Raw genomic sequence first — 20958 nt, 5'->3', positions numbered from 1 at the left:
ACTTTCATATGTAACAAACTGAAGCTCATGAACAGAAGCTGTTTTGTCAATTCACTGTATTATGAATCCTAAATGCTTCAAAAATACACTAAACATATTAAAGACCAAATGCATGTTTTCATACCTCAAAACTAAAATGAAAATACTAATATCTAATATTTAAAAAATACTTCAAGTTTTTAAACATCACAATTAGGATTTTATGTGGCTAGACTATCTCTGATCCTACTTATGTGCTTAAATCACATGATCAAGCTCAGAATGCAAAGGTTAATAATAATACCTTGTGTTGCTTAAGTTTTTGTTCACTGTGGACTGACAAAGTTGATATTCCAAATCTAATCTAGACTGACTAAATACACTCCACAATTGCAACAGGAATTCAACAACTACTTTAAACAATATGCAGTCCACACTTCATTAAAGAGAATAAAGGAAGATTCCTACATCAGCTAAAAACTAGAGGAGGAGTTTATGTAGACAATATAATTACCCAAGTGGGAATTTATCAAGGCCACCCATGCAACCATTAATGATGCTCAAAATACCCTGAGGTTTAATTAGTACAATCGCTTTAAAAAAGTAAAAGAGAATACATATTACACATATGTAATATAAGTCATAAATTACCACCAAAATTTGGCAAACTAGAGATTTGAATTATTCTTCATTTAATATAAACTGGAAGTAAATTTTCTCAATATTCTACAGTTTTGTTTTTGGTCTCATTTCACCAAGTTGCATGTAATATGTAAATAAAGTCTCTCAACAAAATAAAAAAAACAAGTAAAACTACATCATGGAACTCATTAGTTTTGCATATTTATAGTTTAAAACAGTTTAGGGAATTTCCTAATATGCAGATTTGAAAATAGCACCACAAAACTAATATAGTTCAAATATTTATATTTTTAACTTTTAGTATAAATGTACGAACTTATCAGTCACCTCAATAAAGGAATACACTGGCATGCCTCTCATGTACCATTGACTAAATTACAGCCTCTTAGTGCAGATACAAGCAGGAAGAAGCCAAAGTAAAGACCCTGGCCCCATGCAGTCAATAATAGGGACTTTCACAGCTTTTGTTTTGCTTTCACAGAATCCTGATTTATAAATAAGAAACAGTGAATGTAGTTTAAAACAATCTCTGGCCTGTTTCAAAACCAGTCCACCTCAAACCACGAGTTATTAAGCTGACTAATTTATCTAACCAAAGTTTGTTGTAAACCACCTCTGGTTTGTGCAGAACAAGCTAGGATTCTCTGAAAGTGGCACTAAATGTCACAGACATCTTTCTCCTAGCTATGTGGGAGTAGCAGCGGAGGAAGAAAGCATGTGGAACAAATAATACTTGTGTATCCAAGTGCCTCTCAAAGCTATGAACATGAGTTTGACCAGGCAGTGGAAGACAGGAGTGCCTGTCGTGCTCTGGTCCATGGGGTCACGAAGAGTCGGACACAACTAAACAACAACAAGTCCAAGTGCCAGCGGAATAGGGGAGCAGGCAGTAAATAAGGACTAACACAAACTGGTGTTGGATTAAATTAGGTCACACAACTTTACTGATTACATGGCAACAGGTTTAGCATAGGAATTTGGTATGTATCCACACGATCAACCAAACCACCTGATGGTAGATGAGCTGTCATTCAACAGTTGGGGTTGACCACTGTTGAAGTCCCCCATGGCATCAACCGGCCTCCAGGAGACCTCATCACTGGTAGAGGGCATCATGGACCCATCAGCCCCCAACTGGGCTTCTGGGGAGAAAGCACTGCTCTCCAAGATCCCTTATGGCTATCCCTGCTTGAATAAAGCAGTGTGCCCTTACCCTGCTCCTCCATACTAAAGTTTAATCCCAATATCTTAGATGTCATAGAAAAATCGTGACACTTGCTATGAGGTGGTAGGCAAAACCCCACAATCACCCTCTTATGGGTGAAATTCACCCCCAGCCCTAATTCCAGTGACTGGCTGCTGTCCATAGCTATGCACTCGATTCCAGCATTCAAATAGTATGAAAACACAACAATATAGAATAAGCACTAGACTGACATAGGGAGGCTGGATGAGCCTGCCTTTTATGCTCCAGGGTGGACCAGACATCAGGAGTCTTTACTCCAGTCCACCTCCAGAGTCCCAATGCCTGGGAGCCCCATGATGAAACTTATTGGCTCCCAGCTCCCCAAGCAGTCTCTGTCGTCGCCACACAAATGTTCCAAGCTATACCAAAGGATCTTGAACCCAACTGATTCTGCCCTGCCTGCCATGTCATGCTGCAAAAACCACCTCTGGTAAGCTGGGAATGGGGTATTATTCTAGCTCATGCAGGTAGAGCTAAACCATAATTTAGTATTACATGTGAACAAAGAGTTAGAATTGATGATTACTGCTTCTTCAAACATCCTATAATGGTAAATCGTTTCTCCACTTTTTTACAGTTTATTCCTTTCTGCAGCCAATGAAGGTTAAGTGCAAGTTCTCTGGAAGCTTGCAACACATAAGTAAACTGTAAATTATAGCACATGTTATTCAGATTATAGTAGAATGTCTAGTACACAAAAAATCATAACTAGCAAAGCTGCAAGAAAGTTTGAAAAAACTGAACCATATTATTTCTAGTTGGGATCACCACTACTCTACTGCAAAACTATGGAAAACTTTACTAGTGGGAGAGGTAGGTTATTAAAAACTGAAAAATTTTAATCGATTGAAAAAATCATGTACTGTACACACTCACCTGTTGGTTTCTAATAAGGATATTGAGGAGCTAGAAAAAAATGTCCAAAAGGGCTGGAAGGAAATTTGGCAACATTTAGAGCTTTTTAGTTTACAATGAAAAGTGGGTGAGGGGAGATATGATAAAGCTGTGTTATATTATGCATACTGTAAAGGAGCTGGAGAGACTGAGGGAAGTTTTTCTCTCCTCGTACTATTAGAACCAATGATCATCTAATGAAACATCCAAGGAAACTGAATGTTGCAAGATTCAGGACAGACAAATGAAAAAAAAATTACACAGCATACTTGGCTAATACTTGCTATCAAAAGATTTGGATAGCTTCAGAAGGAGATTAGACAAATTCATGAAGGATAAATTCATAGAGGATATTAACGGCTACTAGTCATAATGGCTCCATTACCTCCAGCATTCTGAGATTCATTATTATGAGTAGGTTAGAAATATTATTAAATAAATAAAATCACAGGCAGTATGCCTCTGAATACCAGCTACTGTAGATTATGAACAGAAGAATGCTATTGCATGCACATCCTGTTTGTGGGCTAGTTACTCATAGGCATCTCATAATTTTGTTTTTATTGCATTTTTATTGCTTATTTCTTATGTTTATTTTATTGTATTACAGCTGGAATATGGAATTCAAACGGTAATACAAAAAATACAAGATATATGAATTAAATGCAGAAAAATATAATTAAAATTCATACAGCATCTAGCACAGCACATTGCCATTGCTACAACAGGCAGAGAAATCATTAAGTGTTCCACTGAGATCCCCAGCAATTTTCAAATAGTCCATGGCAGAAAAGGTTTGAGAACCACTACTCTAGAGTTCTAAACATAAAAATGGACTCAAGAATTCCAATTTAGAGTTCTTCAGCAACACAATCCAGCCTACAGATGTAAGCTTTGCCTGAATTTTGAAGCAACAATGAAAACAGTTTTTCCCCAGGAAGAAAATGCTTTTGAGAATAACTGAAATATGTAAAAAATATTTTTGCACCTAGCCTAAATTTGTTTTGCTACTTTAAGAATATGAAGCATATTGTGTATGAAATTTACTCAGAACAAAATTGCATAGAGTTCAATGGAACTTATTGCCAAGTATGTACAGACTGAGCACATATAAAAATGCTATTTTATTCAGGAAAAATATTTTATCCTTCTCATTTATTTGTATGAAATATCCAATTAATTCAATAAGTTTTTAAATGCAGTGATACTGGTATCTCCAGTTAAAAGTAGTAGGTATCAAGTGATGGGGAAAACCGTTACCTAAGAACATAGAGAGCTGTTACCAGTCTGAACAGACAGTACTAGGCTAGACAGACAAATAGCCTGACCTAATATATGAGACAAGCAGATTTATATGTGAAAATCCAAGTACTCTTATCCCAAACCATTTGTACTGTGGAGAGCTGTGAAACTGAAATGTATTAATGCCTCAGCTATATTCCAACAGTTTTTACCAAACTACAGTGGTACCTCGGGTTATATATGCTTCAGGTTACATATGCTTCAGGTTGCAGACTCCACTAACCCAGAAATAGTGCTTCAGGTTAAGAACTTTGCTTCAGAATGAGCACAATAATCGTGCTCCAGCGGTGCAGCAGCAGCAGGAGGCCCCATTAGCTAAAATGGTGCTTCAGGTTAAGAACAGTTTCAGGTTAAGTACTGACCTCCGGAACAAATTAAGTACTTAACCCGAGGTACCACTGTATATTATCCTGCTGTAAGACTAACTTTTTTTAAAGACTGGAATCAAGCAGATAAATTCATATAGCAGAATATGACTTTAAGGGAAACTTCTCAGATCTAGTATGGTTTAAACTATGGAGCGTCTCCACCCTCATCGTTCAGCCTGGACACTGAGATCCAGTGCCGAGGGCCTTCTGGAGGTTCCCTCATTGCGAGGTGAGGTTACAGGGAACCAGACAGAGGGCCTTCTCGGTAGTGGCGCCCGCCCTGTGGAACGCCCTCCCTTCAGATGTGAAAGAAATAAGCAGCTATCTTCTCTTTAAAAGACATCTGAAGGCAGCCCTGTTTAGGGAAGTTTTTAATATTTAATGCTGTATTGTTTTTAACACTTGATTGGAAGCCGCCCAGAGTGGCTGGGGAAACTCAGCCAGATGGGTGGGGTATAAATAATAAATTATTATTAGTAGTAGTAGTAGTAGTAGTAGTAGTAGTAGTAGTAGTATGGAGCGCACTAGATATAAATCTATTGGGAAATTGCTGCAATAACAGATTTCATGTCAATGTACAACTGCATGTCTCTTTTTTCTACCTTTGAAGACCTTGCCTCTTACATATTCACTTCTATGTCCCATATTTCTATATGCCAAAATCAGTCAAGTAATAGCAATTTAACAATCTCTGCACCCAATCCAGTCATTAATATTTTTTTCTTTACTGTTTTGTATCATAATAATTATTACTAATCTCTTTAAGTTCTATATTTATGAATGTATTTTGCATCTTATGGTCACGTTCTGAAATCTTGTAATTTTTCTCTATGAAATAATGAAAATACATTTAAAATTACAATACCTATCCAGTGTTAGATATGTAGCTGCAAGTTGTGGCACTTCAAGAAAAAGGATAAAACAGAGGTTCCAACTTGAATCCATAAATGTTGTAGTAAGCAAAGGAAAGGTTTTTATTTTCTTAACCTAAGAAACACTTGACAAAACGGTAAGTTTCAGCAGGGTTGTGGCCAAACTTTTTACAATTTAAAGTAACAACTACCATACAGTATTTTTGTTTATGCTTAAAATCAATGGTAGCCAACATGCCAAAGAACATATTATAAATTCCCCTTCTCCTTCTCTATTATTTCACTTAAATTTCTATTTTCATTTTGCACACTGAAAAACAAAAAAAGCAGTTTTTATTTTCTATTCTTGCTTCCTTGAAGTGTTTCTCTCATACTTCTTCCTCCAGCACTCCTTTCCTCTACTGTCCTACAGCTCTACCCAAAATATGCCACAGATAAAATCTTCTCCAGATGGTTCACTTTATTTCCTCCTCCTGCAACAACAGGATAGTTCTATGACCACAGTGGGAAAGACTAAAGAAATGGGGTCTCATCTGGAGCCCTTAAAATCAATGAAACCTTTCCCACTGGCTTTTACAAAAAATGTACTAAGTGCATTGTTAAAAATCACAAATATTATTTTAGATTTTTTTATTTATTTCAGAATTTAATCCAGCTCAAAGATGGATTAACCATGGCACAATTCTTTAACTATATAAACAGAAGGTTTGGTCAGACAGCTGTTTTAGTTTTTAGTTGGAGATCATGCCCTCACTCTATCTGATGGCATAGTTCTCTGGATGAAACATTCATGCCCATCTGTTAGAATATTAAGAGTGCCAACTGATATAGCAAAACTATATTCATTCAAGAATTTATCTGCCTACAAGTTTGGATTTTAAAAAACATGCTAGAAACAATACAATGTTTTGTAAGGTCTGCCCTTGCCAATGGAGCTTTAATGTTTTTGTTTGAACAGCAACCCTGTTCTGCAATGCTTCACAAACATCTTACATTTTTATTTACTGTATTTAAAACATTTATACATTTTAAGACAAATGCTGTAGATTAGGATTAGAGCATCTGATTAGCATGCAGAAGGTCCTAGGTTCCAGCTTCTCAACAATGGGCAAGAACTCTGAAATTCTGGAGAGCTGCTGTCACTCAGTATGAACAATACTGACTTAGAGCAATTGTCTTATGTATAAGGCAGCCCCCCATGTTCCTATGAACCCAGCCTTTCAGTCCTAAAAACATCCTCAAGGTTTTAAAATTAAAACACATGCAATAAAAACTGAGTATAAAAAGACCATTAAAACAAAACTCAGCACATTAAACCAAAAACACAGCAGGAACAAAATTCAGCACAGATTGAACACCTGGAGATGTGAAACCATATTAACAACCTCTAGTGCCCAACAAGCTATTTCTCTCCCTCCCCTCAAAAAAAGGATTTAAATTGTCTGCCTGCACTGCTCCTCCATGTTCTCATGTTCCTTGCTAGACCAAAACTGCACACACACACACACACACACACACACACACACCTCCCTTCCAGCTGGACACAGGTCTTTGGATTGCTTGGAAGTAAGAGAGATGGGACGCGGGTGGCGCTGTGGGCTAAAGCCTCAACGCCTAGGGCTTGCCGATCGAAAGGTCGGCGGTTCGAATCCCCGCGGCGGGGTGCGCTCCCGCTGTTCGGTCTCAGCGCCTGCCCACCTAGCAGTTCGAAAGCACCTCCGGGTGCAAGTAGATAAATAGGTACCGCTTACCAGCGGGAAGGTAAACGGCGTTCCGTGTGCGGCTCTGGCTCGCCAGAGCAGCGATGTCACGCTGGCCACGTGACCCGGAAGTGTCCCCGGACAGCGCTGGCCCCCGGCCAATAAATGTGAGATGGGCGCACAAACCCCACAGTCTGTCAAGACTGGCCCGTTCGGGCAGGGGTACCTTTACCTTTACCTTTAAGAGAGATAGGTGAGGGAGCTCTGCCTCTGTGTATATGTTTCTATATAAATAGAGGAGATTGGAAGGACGGTAGGGTGTCTCTGAAGAACAGGTAGCACCATGAGAGGGATGTGTGCACTGGCTTGTGAATGGATGGATAAAATGTAGAGTACATGTATGTTAAAGGTTGGGGAGTTATCCTGAAAAGGGAGAGAGATAGATTTGAGGAATGACTTTTAGCATTTCTAGGAAGCCCAAGGGTAAAATGCCTTTATAAAATCTACTCAGTGCTGTTAACAATGTACAAACATTTGAGACAATATTTAAACTTAAATCAAAACAATACAACTACAATGAAGAAGTCAAAATCAGAGGAGAAACCAGCAGCACAGATGCAATTAGACGAATAAGGCCTAACAGAAAATATTAATGATCTTCACATATATTAAAACAACTATAAATATATCATTTAATCAAGGATATCTGCTTCTAACATAATTATATAATATCTGACTATGTATTTTGTTCAAGTGTCAAGGCCAAGAGAGTCATTAGGACACTGTAAATAAATGAAAACAGTTATTCTCCTGTATAAATTTAACAAAGACAGGCAGATGTGAGACATGCTTTAGACCAGTGTTTCCCAACCTTTTTTGGGCAAAGGCACACTTGTTTCATGAAAAAAATCTCGCGGCACACCCGCTCCGGCCCTAAATAGGGCAAGCCACGCCCCCTCCAGCCAGCTGATTGGCTGGCCAGGAGGCGTGGCCGGATGGGATTCCCCTGCTCTCGCGGGGGCTGAGATGGGATTCCCTGCTCATGTGGGGGCGGATGGGATTCGCTCGCTCGCCGCCCCGCGTGTGCTCGCCGAGCATGCGCAGGCCCAGTAGCGAGCGGCGATGGGGCTAGCCGGAGAAGTGAGGGCGAGCCCCCTCCGCTCCGGCCCTAAATAGGGCAAGCCACGCCCCCTCCAGCCAGCCGATTGGCTGGCCAGGAGGCGTGGCCGGATGGGATTCCCCAGCTCTCGCGGGGGCTGAGATGGGATTCCCCGCTCACGTGGGGGCGGATGGGATTCCCCGCTCACGTGGGGAAGGGCGTGATGCCCGCAACCCCACCTCCTGGGGCAGGCCCGGAAGTGCAGGCCCAGTAGCGAGCGGCGATGGGATGTGGGAGCTCGCTCGCTCGCCGCCCCGCGTGTGCTCGCCGCCGCTGCCCCGCCTCTCACCGCCCGACTCGCCCGCCTCCCTCCCACGGAACACAAGGCAACGTTCCACGGCACACTAGTGTGCCGCGGAACACGGGTTGGGAAACACTGCTTTAGACACCTTTTTTCCCTCTGATTTTCCAGCTGTGGGCTTTTGTCAAAGTACTAATAGGCTCCAAATTTCTCTCAACTAAACCCTGTTATCTACCAATATATTTTTATGTGTTAGTTTCATAACAAACACCAGTAATTATAAAGCAAATAGCACTAATCTAAGGGCCTATGGGAAAATGTTTCAATAAAAGCCTTTGATGATATGCCTGCTGAAGGAAATTGCATTCCAACTTGGCATTTGCAACCTTTTACTTAAAAACATTGTTTTGAACTTTAACTTACTGTTCTATACTTTGTAGTGGAAGACATTACAAAACTTTGTGTTGAAGAATGGAGTAATAAATGCCTGCATAGTATATATAAGAAAAAATAACTCAGGATCCCAAACTAATAGATTCAAATTACAAGAAAAATAGATGCAATTTACAAGAAAGGAGATTCCGACTAAACATTAGGAAGAACTTTCTGATGGTAAGAGCTGTTCCAACAGTAGAATGGACTACTACAGGTGATTGATTCACCTTCTTTGGAGGTTTTTTAATAGAGGTTGGATGGCCGTCTGTTAGGATTTCTTTAGCTGTGCTTCCTGCATTGCAGAGGTTTGGACTAGATGACCCTTGGGTTTCCTCTTCCAACTTTACAGTTCTATGATTCTAACTTCAAGAAATAAGGAGTGTTTATCTGCTTCCAGGTTAATGCACACTGCATCAAAGATAAGAGAATTAACTTTTTTTTATTCATGAACTCTTAGACAGGTTCCCATTTCTATCATATAAGGCTCCCTGGAATTAAAACACATCACACTTAAAACAACACACACACACTACAATTTCTGGCTGCTTAAAAATTAATGCTGCAATTCAATGCACACTTACTTGGAAGTAAGATGTGTTGCACTCATTACCAGAGGAGCAAGCTGCAAATGCATTGTTTACAAGCCAGCTGTTGACAATATAGTTTTCCAGCATAACCCTTAAACCATCTGTTCACTATCTGGCATAATTATTATATAGGGCTGCCCGCTTGTAAATCACCTGTCATTTCTATTTTAAAACCCTGGCTCATCAGCTGATGAGTAAGGGGTTAAATCATGTTGCTTTGGCTGCATGCGCCAGTTCCATACTGGGAATAGGCATACAAAGCAAATGCAGCATTTAACTCCAATCATTTGGTTGCATTATGGGTGATATCTGTTGATGGTTTGGGGGAAATGGCCTCACAGGCCAAATTGGACCTACTGGCAGGTCAGGACTGACCTATAGACATGAGGTTCCACTTCCCTGTCCTAAGAGCTCAAGGTGGTATACTTTGTTCCTCAGTGTGCTTCATGGCTAGGTGAAGATTTTAACTAGATATTCCCAGTTCTAGCCCAACATTCTAATTATACTACACAAGCTCCCCTACTAAATATTATTAAAATAATAATAATAATTAGACAATTTAAGCAGTTCTTAACTTTTTTGGAAGGGAGACTATACAGATGATCTTTAGTCTCCAAATTTATAAACTCCATCATATCCAAGAAAATCCATGAAAAACCTAATTTGAAATTTCAAACACTCTCTGTCCTAATGTTGCTTGTTTCACCACTCTCCTATTTAAATAAAGTTGTAGCCTGTTACTTAACAGGATATGTTACTTCATAACTGTGAAGTATAAACATGTGAAATGCTATCCAGTAGAAACTAATCCGTTACACAGAAGTAATTTACTACCAATGGATCACAAACCATCCCAAAATCATTTTTTACTGTATGTGTGACTTTAAAGAGCAGTTAATAAACTGTTGTTGTACCAAATTTGGCTTTGTTTGGACTTTTTTTGACCATAGGAACGCATTAATTGATTTTCAATGCATTCCTATGGGATTTTGTGATTCGCAAGACGGAAAAATTCGCTAGACGACAAAACTTGCGGAACGAATTAATTTCGTCTTGCGGGGCACCACTGTATTTTTAAAACAGGACATTTAATTGCACATGCTGATGTGTATAAGTCTTCTTGCTCCTTACAAGTGCATTAACAAGCTTTTTCCATTGTGAACATATTTTCTATATTGCCTCAAATATGTTTTGTTGACTTTTAAACACATCTTAATCTATCTTTACTATGAATTGTCAGTTTTGAAAACTACTTTGGTTTCATTTTTAGAAGAAACTGAACATTTCAAGCTACTTTTGAAGAGACTGTCAAATGGAATTCATGTCTTGTTCATACGTCCTCAGTAAGTTATACAGGCTTTGTCACTTCTTATTCATGCTCTATAGTTCAGTTCTCGGTCAAATACAGCATAGAAAGCGGCTGTTTGTGGAAGAGGTACTTAAAAAATGAAATGTTAATATATAGTACAAAACTGAAGTCACTGAATACTCAGATTTATATTTATTAAATTAAAAGGTCATATTTTTAAAACATACTACTAAGAATACGTGTAAGTTTTGATTGTTTAGAAGTTTATATGATGTGAAGTATTCTGAATCTTTTGGGGCAAAGAGCAGCAACTTTCTTTGATCAAACTAGAAAACAAGGTGCAAATAATATGAAATCATTTGTTACTCTGAAAAAAGAGTCCTATCCGTGCTGGAAAAAAACAATAAATTATCTATATTATCAAAAATGATTTTCTTGGTGTGCTACAGTATTTGTAGTCGTAGTCCATGTGGATTCTTCAGGAGACCCCTGTGGTTGCCAAGGCCTTATCTCTAAGTTCTAACAAAGTGACCTGCACAAGACACCATCAAGCATTGTATCCCCATGGCAATAATGGCCAACATAAAGGGAAATTAAGACGGAACTAAGATGGGCACCCTACAATAAGCTTTGAGACACCCCTAATTAGACACGCACACCTCCAAGTAGTCTCCTCTATGAGACAACATGGAACTGCTTGCAGCCCATATTCATTTTGGATGCAGGACCCTGTATCACTGGGGAGTGAACCCAGCTTATTATGGGATGCACACCTTCAGTTCTATCCTAAATAGGGTCCATCGAGAGGTTCACAATCAACTATTTAAAAACGAAATAGCAGCAACAAAAACATCAACAGCCAGACACAGTACCAGAAAAGGTATATTCAAATAAAACTGTTGCATGATTGCATACAGGGAAGTTGTTTGCTGGGTCTCATGGGACAGTGCATTCCATAACCTATTCACTGGTACTTCATCACCCTCTGCAACTCAGGGTGGTGGGACATGTGGCAGGACTTTCCTGCTGAATTGTGTGATCAGTTTCATGAAGAGCTGGTCTTTCAGATATCTAGGTTCCAAACATGTTGGCATGTTCAATGCACAGAGAACTTAAGGGAGGAAGTCTCTCACCATGCTGAGCACTTGGAAGAAGGGATAAATAACATTTATCAAAGTTCCCCTCCCAAAATAATTATCTGCTATGTAGGTGTCCCTTCTGCTACTACTTCACTTATCTGTAAACCTCTCTCACGCTTGCTGTTTACCCTTCTCACATGAATCTTCTTCCAGGAAGTGATGGAAAGGTTTTGAGATCTGGAAGATACACGTGGACATGTTTTTCTAGTAGCTATTCTAGCTTCTTGCAGGAAGGGTGGAGCGTGCTGCTTTCACCGAATATTAGTGTAACAGCATGGAGAGAGTAAGAAAGAGGAACTTGGTCATTTGGTGCAACTCTAGTTAGTTGCAACTAAACATAAACCACTGTTCTAGGATTCCAACTATGATGTAACCTTTTTCTAGATTTAGCGTATCTCTGTTTTTCACATGAGACTGGATTCATGTGAGTAGGTAATATCAGTCCTACTTAGACAGCTGTTTATCATTTTGGTTGTTAGTTCTGAAGGTCAATGGTTGAACTAACTTCTATATTTTCTTCACACTCAGATTGGAATTTCACCTTAACATTCTTAGGCCCATGGAAATCTGATCCCTCCCCTTTACCTTTAATTGATATAACCATAAGCCAAGGCAATAATATTCACTTCAACCTGGAGACCACTGAGTGTTCTGATTTTGAAGCCAGTTGTTGGGTTCACAATAAACCTTTGCTTTAAAGCTGAACATCACCAAAAGTTTACAGTAACAATTAGAAGTTTCTGTCCCATTTCCTTCAAACCTGGGCATGACATGGGCAGAGAAAAAGGATAAGTCCTGTTGTTATTTAAACACCTCCCTTGAAAGAAACTTTTCCAAAGAAGCATTACAACAGAACAGAAACCAGCTGTTTTAGATGCCTGCTACAACTTTTGTTTCAGCAAGCCTATCCTGACAAGTAAACAAGTTATGTATATCTGTATCAGAATTTTCTGATTTTATTTGAAAATCAATGCAGTAATTGTTTTATATTGTTCTCTGTACGCCACTCAAGGATTTTCCATTAAAACCCTTTATAAATTCTTTTAAATGAATCAATGCAATATAATATAATACGATTAAAAATGTAAACAATAAATCAATAATGCCAAATCAGTATTTTGGCAAACAAGTATCAACCTCATGAAATAAAAAGAATAAAGTTCAATATTTGATCAAAAATTAAGAATTTACTTTTCCTAAGTGATTTCCACAGATAACATAGGTCTGATGTTGCTGTGGGTGTGGACAGCATTATTTAAATCAGCTATGCATGCACAAACATTAACACTGGAGGTTTCTTGGTAATGGGATGATGAAGCTTGATCTGTGATGTTCTGCAGTTGACCAAAATCTAACCAAATTCTGCAAACATTACCCAATCCTGTAGAAACCTATGAGCACAGCACTTCTTTAGTGCAAGAACCTCACTTACATAATTCTACACAAATATCTAATTGCTTATTCACGCTTTTAAATGTGAGTACTGTACTATTTTCATTAGTAACAGGAAGAAATGCCTACTTTAAATGGCCCAATACACATATAGCACCATCAAGTGCACACACATTTAAATGGTTTTCCTACATTAAAGGAAGCAGTGAGTGGGACAGTATCAAACCCTTTGCAGAAAAACCACTAATTTACAATAGAAGTACAGTATAGTGGTACCTCGAGTTACAAACACCTCAGGTTACAAATGCTTCAGGTTACCAACTCCGCTAACCTGGAAGAGTTACCTTGAGTTGAGAACTTTGCCCCAGAATGAGAACCGAAATCGTGTGCTGGCAGCGCAGCAGGAGCAAGAGGCCCCATTAGCGAAAGCACACCTCTAGGTAAGAACAGTTTCAGGTTAAGAACAGACCTCCGGAACGAGTTAAGTTTGTAACTAGAGGTACCACTGTATTCATAATTTAGTAACTTAAAGTATAACGGAACACAAAATAACAAAAATGTTATTATGTAAATATATATATATATATATATATATATATATATATATACACACACACACACACACACACACACACATATATATATACACACATGCCTAGGTTTAATGTTAAACAATGCAGGACACATTTTCATATTTAAATATTAATCTCTACTACTGCACTCTTTTCCGCTCTTCACCATCACAAAAAAGAAGCATTTTTTACATAAATCCTCAAATATAGTTCAGGTACTTAGCAGAAAATGCAATGCAATACAAATCTAAAGCTTTGGGGGCAGCTTTAAACTCATATGGCAGCTACAGTTTAGGGTATTACTGTAAGCACACTTGTACTGACTTCAGTGAAACTTGGAAGTGTTTGGTATGCAGGTGTTAATTTGAGTCTTTTAACTTTCAGATCCTCTGTCATTACAATCAGACAGTTCATAAACATTGCTCTCAAATTCCATTACATTGTTTCCAGCACATAATTAGGTAGTCATTTTTTCACACAAAATGAATTGTGAGAACTATTTATCAGGTATTAATGTGATACAATTTTTTTGGAAGTCCATTATCAATTCCAGCAATAACACTTCAGACAGATTACTTCAGAATTACCACTATGCAACCAATAAAATAACTGAATATGCAATTGTCAGACAAACAAACACACAGGAGTATCTTTTAATCACTCAGAAAGCAGTCACATAAGATAATGATTCAGTCATTCACATTACAGCTACAGAGAACCCACTTAGCCTGACCACCAGTCTTTCCCATTCTCAAGCTTCTGCCTATCTTGCCTGCTTCCTCTAAGTAAATATAAAAGAAATTAATTTTATGTTAACTCCATGAAAACTGAATTAATAACACACCAGCAATAACCTTTTGCTGCTGCTGGAAATAGACCATTATAATTTTTTTCTAGTTTTCAAACCAGAATGTATTTCCTTGCAAAGAGTTTATGATTCTTTATATCACACCTGAAGCTGTGTTCTTCACAGGTATTGACTGTACCAAAAGGGAAACTACACAATGTTGTCTCAATTTTCTTTCCTGTCCCATCTTGACATTTGCAGGAAGTAATTCTAGTATAAAATGCAGTGCTATCAAAACAACTTCTGAACTTTCCCCTTTACTTGAAATGCATCCTCTGATTTCTACATATTTATAAGCAGTGACAGAAGACACTCTCCCCAAAAAACTAGTAACTGGGTTATAAACTTATAAAGCATTTCTTGACACATCAACAGGTTCTCAGAGGTTTAATTGCCAAAACAAAGGATGAAAACAACAAAAGAAAAGGATTAAGCACCTTCAGAGCAAGATCTCCTTGAAACTGCTCAATGAACTATTTTTCTGTATTACCTTATTCCATTGCTACGTTGAAATAAATTAACAATTACTTTGAAAATACCAAGTTACAGCAACTTAAAAAACAGGTGCTTTATTAAAAAGGATAGCTTTGAAAGCTGAGAAATGGATATGAATTCTGAGGAACCATTCATGTTTATCATTATTTACTTAGCCCCCTCATGTCTCGAACAGAGCTTTAACTCTTGTGCATTTATTGCTCAAATGTTGTAACAGCCAATCTCTAAACATTTGCAGCAGTTCTACCATTCTGTTAGGCTGGCCAGTGGTAAATATTTATTAGACAAAAAAATGGCATATTACTTCAAAGTGACCAATGTAACTATATCACAGGTCCTGCTTTTGCTTACAGGTTAGAATAGGATGGTTAAAACTTTGTTACAAAAGCATTTTAAGGTATCTGCCATGTAGCAGCTCTCCTCCTCATTTTATATCCAGAACAGGATGTTTCCATTCAACTGTTCCATGAGGTTTGCTGCAGCAAATCTTGCATTCAGGAGAGGCGTCAAATCTCTCATAATTAAAGTGATTCATTTCTTTACCCAGTTTCCTCGCTCTCTCGTGTAGATTTCTAAACCTCTAACATAGGTAGAGCTAAAACCTTGCCATACAACTCTGCAATTAATGCCTGCACTACAAAGTGACTATGAGCTAATTTAACTAACATGAAATGTTTTTTTTTTCCATGTATTGGGAGCAGCACAGGGGTGGTGTGTGTGTTTGTGTGTGAAGATCAGCACCATTTAGACAGACAGCAGGCAAGAAAGCTATTTCAAACAATAAAGGTGACAATGAAGCTACCTGGTGTAACAAAGTAGTAGAGGCTCACCCAATCAACAGATTGTAAGAGACAAAACCTCTCTTCAACATGTCAAACCCAATGGGCTGCAAGGTAATAGGGTTAAATCATTCACACATTTCAGCAACAGAGGAAAGACGCCATCTGGGGCTATTCTTTAATCTTACACAATTAAAAATAGATGTACTATCAAATCCCTCTGCTTGGCAACAGACTGAAGTCACAAGACTATCTAAGAGCATCTAAAGTTGAGAATAATTAATACAATTAAATCCACTTTTTCAGATCAAGCATTTGAAGAAGCACGGGTTAGAACTGTATGGGCCTATGTGACAGAGCAGTATTCCATACACTCTCCTACTCAACAGCAAAACAAGAAAGTAAACTAAAAAGGGCCAGGAGTTGGACAGAGAGTGAGTACAGGTCATAAGCACAAGGTGGAAATGAAATCTGAAGGAAGCTTGGTACAAAAACTGGCAGGAGGAAGGAAGTCTCCGTTGCTATGCCCCCCCCCCCAAAAAAAAGATCTGTGTTGGAAGTCATCACTAATTAACAGTAAAGAAAAGGTATTACTTCCGGAGGTGTGGGATTTATCTGCCTCAGGCCTTGGGAAGTGTCACTAGGTGGATATGAGAAACCTGTCAGGAGGAGGCACCAGGGATGCCATGAGTAGGAAAGTGGGCAGGAGCTTGTTAAGGAGGGCTGAGTAGAAGCATATGGCTAAAGGGAGCTAGCTCTCCAAGGACCAGCAAAAGATAAAGGGAGACCTCCCAGATTAAATGACAAAGTAGCTCATGAAGAAAGCCCCTCCCTTCAGTTTCCATGTTGGGGAAGAGGATGGAGAGGGAAGGCAGATCAGGAAAAGAACAGGCACCTGGACCAAAAAAAAAAGGAGGGGGAGGGAGTGGGGCAGAGCACGAAGGAGCACTTAGAGGACACCAGAGTAGTTAGGATCCTGCATGTTGTGGGGGGAGGGGTGCCTGAGGGATCCGCTTTCTCTCTTTTTTTGGGGGGGGGGGGCGAGAGAAGAGAGGCAGCCCCGTCCTCAGAGCTCTTCCTACACAGGAGCTGCGGCAGGGACCCCCGCACCCCTTACCAGGTTCAGCACGGTCTCCACGATGTCCCGGTTGCTGACCTCGCCGACTTGGATGAGTCCGATCAAGACAGCGAATTTCATGCGGATGTTGCGGATGGGCACGGACGGGTTGATCATGCCGGCGGGAAGCACCACGGACCCGGAGCCCGACGCCCGCAGCTCCCCCATCACGGCCGCCGCCGCCGAGCCACCACCACCACCACCTCCTCCTCCCGTCGTCGTCGTCGTCGGTGCTGGTGGCGGTGCTGCTGCTACTGCTGCTGCCGCGGCGCCTCCAACTCCTCCGCCGCTGCTGCTGGCCCCGACAGGGATGAGCCCCGCCGGCTGCGGCTCCGGCCCCGACCCCGGCTTCTCGCTCGCCATCTAGCCCCGGCCGCTGCCAACACTACCTGCCGCCGCCGCCGCCCTGGCCGAGAAGCTGCGCATCCACCGCAGCGGCACAACCGCAGCAACAGCAGCAGCAGCAGCGCCCGGCGGGGCCGCAGGGAGCGGACCGGAGCCGCCGCCGCCGCCGCCGAAGGGCCGTCCCAGGAGCCGCTCCAGCGCCCGCCTCTATAATGAGGGATTATTATGGGCGCCGCTGCCCCGTTAGCCGAAGCCGCTCCTCCGCCGCTTCTCCCCTCACGGAGCCACAAAAGCGGCCGAGACCGGGGGCTTGCGCGCTGTGGGCCGCCGGGAGAGGCTTCGGGGCGGCGGCGGTTGGCTGGAGGGGGGGGGACAGCGCGGAGGAGAGCGGGAAGCTCGCCCCGCAGCCCCCGCTGTTGTTGTGGAGCCGGAAAACGCCGCCGCCGCCGCCGCCGCTCACTCCGCCATGTTGCCGCCCCCTGCCTGCGGTAGCCGCCAGGGCGCCTGCGCTGCGGAGCCCGTGGGGGGAGTGGCCGAGCTCCCTCAGCAGCAGCAGCAGCAGCAGCCCCTGCTCGCTCGCCCCGCTCCTCCTTCGCTCACTCTCGCCCGGGAGACGCCGGGAGAGGAGGCGCGGAGCTTGGCCCAGGCTTCTCTCAGTCGCGGCCGTCCACCTTCTGGGTCTTGGGAGGAGAAGGAGTGGGCGGCGGCAGCGGCAAGACCGGGGCTGTCGTTGCGACTGTGAGGGGATTTGGTTACACAGCGCGCGGGGTTTTGTTTTGTTTTTTTGGGTTCCTCCGCCCGCCACAGACACCCCGTCCTAGTCTTCTTCTCCCCGCAATGAATGGACACAGCAAAAGGCGACGAGACCCGCGGGCACAAGGATGCCCACAGGAGTCCGCGGCGGGTCCCTGGCAAGGACCGCGGGCCGGGTGGATGGCAGGTGTCGTTCGCGCCTCTCCGCACACCGCGCGCGCCGGCGCCTGCTGCCTCTGGGAATCCAGCCGCCTGCCAAAAAGCGCGGGCTTCTGCTGCAGCCGCGGGGGAAAAAAAGCGTATGTGGAGAAGGATGCGTTTGGTTTTACGTAGAGGCTTCCCAAACCTACTATCGAATGACGGCTCGCATCCCTGTCTGTGAGCACTGTACTGTAAAACATCGTCGTGGGTTTTGGCTGGCACAGCTTCCCTCCAAAACCAGGGTCCTCCCAATCCATGGTGCCGCCAAGGTCCGAGCCATTATTCTACATTTTTTAAGCATAGGATTCCCCCACAAATCAATTTGCTCTTGTAGACAGCCGCGTAAAAGTCACGCATCCATTGTGGCACTGCCATATGCAACTGAGGCATGGATCCTGGTGGATTCTCAATACTGTATGGTTGTATGGTAGTGTTGTCATCCGGCTCTGCTGGCTCCAGCATTAAAAAAAAAACAAAAAAAACAAAACAAAACAAACTACTGCTTGCTCGTGCTGCAAGTGTGGGAAACATTGGGTACTCTGGATGTTGCTGAACTACAACTCCCATCAGCCCTGGCCATTGGTCATGCTGAGGCTGATGAGAGTTACGGTTCAGTAACATCCAGAGGGCCAAATGTTACCCCCTTCATTTCTGGGTCATAAAAACACAGATATTTGTGGGTTATAGTCTAAAGTCCACCCCAAATCTATCAAAACACAATTTGCATCTATTTCCAGGTGTTACATTGTGCAGGGACAGCATAGGCATGTGCAGCCCATTTCAATAGGGTGCGCACTGAGGGATGGTTTTTTTAGGTGCACATTTATTGCATACAAACTCATACGCAAATCATAAAGGGTATTATTTTTATGTCTGCAACAAATCCTGTAGAGGTAAAGAAAAAAGATGCAACTACTACACGATTGGGTCACCTTACCTTCAATAAAAGGTTAATGTTGGGGGGGGGGGCGGCTTTAGCTTTACAGATTAATTATTAATATAATTATACCCTGCTCATCTGGTTGGGTTGCCTCAGTTATTCTGGGTGGCTTCCAACACATATAAAAGCATAATAAAATATCAAACATTAAATAAATGAATAAAGAATGGCTAGTGGTTGACAAAAGGCATCTGAACAACACTGAATAGCCTTGAAATAAATTAGCCTTGGTGGTAATGTACCCCCGCCCCCTCCACTATAGCCATATAAATGGAGTCAATTCATTTAACCTAAAGGGCTTTAGGAAAGCTCTTGGATAATTACGTACTTTGGAATTACCTACTTTTGAGGCATATCAGCAAAGGAGAAGCAGGACTGTGAAGGAAATGAGAAGGTTGTAAATAAAAAAAATCAGAAATGTGCCCAGACATTCTAGGCTAGTGGCCAGACCATCAGCAGCTTTTACTTACCATCTTAGGGGCTCCTTCGACACAGCAGCATGTCAAATTCATAATGTGTCAAGAATAACCACACCTCCATTTTCTGTATAAGTTCCTATTAGTTCTTGCTTCAAGAATGAACATTCTGCTGCTCAGCCTGCAAATGAGCTGCCCAGAGCTTCGTTGACATTGATTCTGCTAAGCCTGCAAATAAGTCCAAAGAGGCAGGGTAAAGGCAGATTTCCAGACACATACAACAAACCTGAATAATGACTTGTTCACATTTTTTCAATCTCTTTTCTCCACGATATTTTTTTTAAATAAATTTTTATTGATTTTCCACAATTTTATAAACACAAACAATACACAATACACCATACAAACATACAAACACAAAAACAAACATGTATAATTTCAAATCCTTTTTTCTTAAACCTTACTTCGCCGACTTCCCCTTACCTCCCCTTTCTGCATCCCAATTCCCAAATTTATTTCAGCAAATCCCCCCCTTGATTTTATCTAATTTTCCCTTGTTCTTTTCTTTTACTTAATCTTTTACAGCTGTAACCCCCTTCTTTCTCTAACCTCAACATTTTAGAACTCATTAATTTTACAGTATTTCTTAAGATAAATTTTGAATTTCTTCCAATCTTCTTCCACCGTCTCTTTCCCTTGGTCTCGGATTCTGCCAGTCATTTCAGCCAGTCCCATATAATCTATCACTTTCGTCTGCCATTCTTCCAGAGTGGGTAGATTCTGTATCTTCCAATACTTTGCGATGAGAATTCTTGCTGCTGTAGTAGCATACATAAAAAAAATCCTGTCTTTCTTTGACACCAATTGGCCGACAATACCCAAGAGAAAGGCTTCTGGTTTCTTGGGGAAAGTACATTTAAGTACCTTTTTCATTTCATTATATATCATTTCCCAGAAAGCCTTAATCTTCGGGCACGTCCACCAAAGGTGATAAAAAGTACCACTCTTTTCTCCACGATAAGTCATGCTAAGTGGCATGCACACTATTCTATACCTGTTAACTCAGAAAACTATGCTAAATTGGTTAACACTGAGTTTATTGGAACTTGCTTCCTACTAAATGTGCTTCCAGTACAGAACTCATTTCCAAATTGACAGCCTATGTATTGTAAACATTTGGATTCATATGGCTGCAACTTACCTGTAGGACAGAGACTGAGAGGTCATC

General features: G+C 41.2%; 1 protein-coding gene across 2 annotated transcripts in view; it reads right to left on the bottom strand.

Moving 5' to 3' along the window:
- NBEA (neurobeachin) overlaps positions 1–18775 on the bottom strand; it is a 353050-nt gene extending 334275 nt beyond the window's left edge. Inside the window, exon 1 of one of the 2 annotated variants that reach the window (XM_082221535.1) lies at positions 17076–18775. In XM_082221535.1, the coding sequence (XP_082077661.1) occupies positions 17076–17438 (363 nt within the window). In that variant the 5' untranslated portion in view covers positions 17439–18775. The remainder of the gene's footprint in view (positions 1–17075) is intronic. The other variant, XM_082221536.1, reaches the window with a different exon arrangement.
- Positions 18776–20958: the final 2183 nt, after the last annotated feature.

The sequence above is a fragment of the Podarcis vaucheri genome, assembly GCF_965113315.1.
Source record: "Podarcis vaucheri genome assembly, chromosome: 4".
Taxonomy (NCBI): Eukaryota; Metazoa; Chordata; class Lepidosauria; order Squamata; family Lacertidae; genus Podarcis; species Podarcis vaucheri.
Note: the sequence above shows the minus strand (reverse complement) of the source record. Positions and strands in the feature narration are given on the sequence as shown.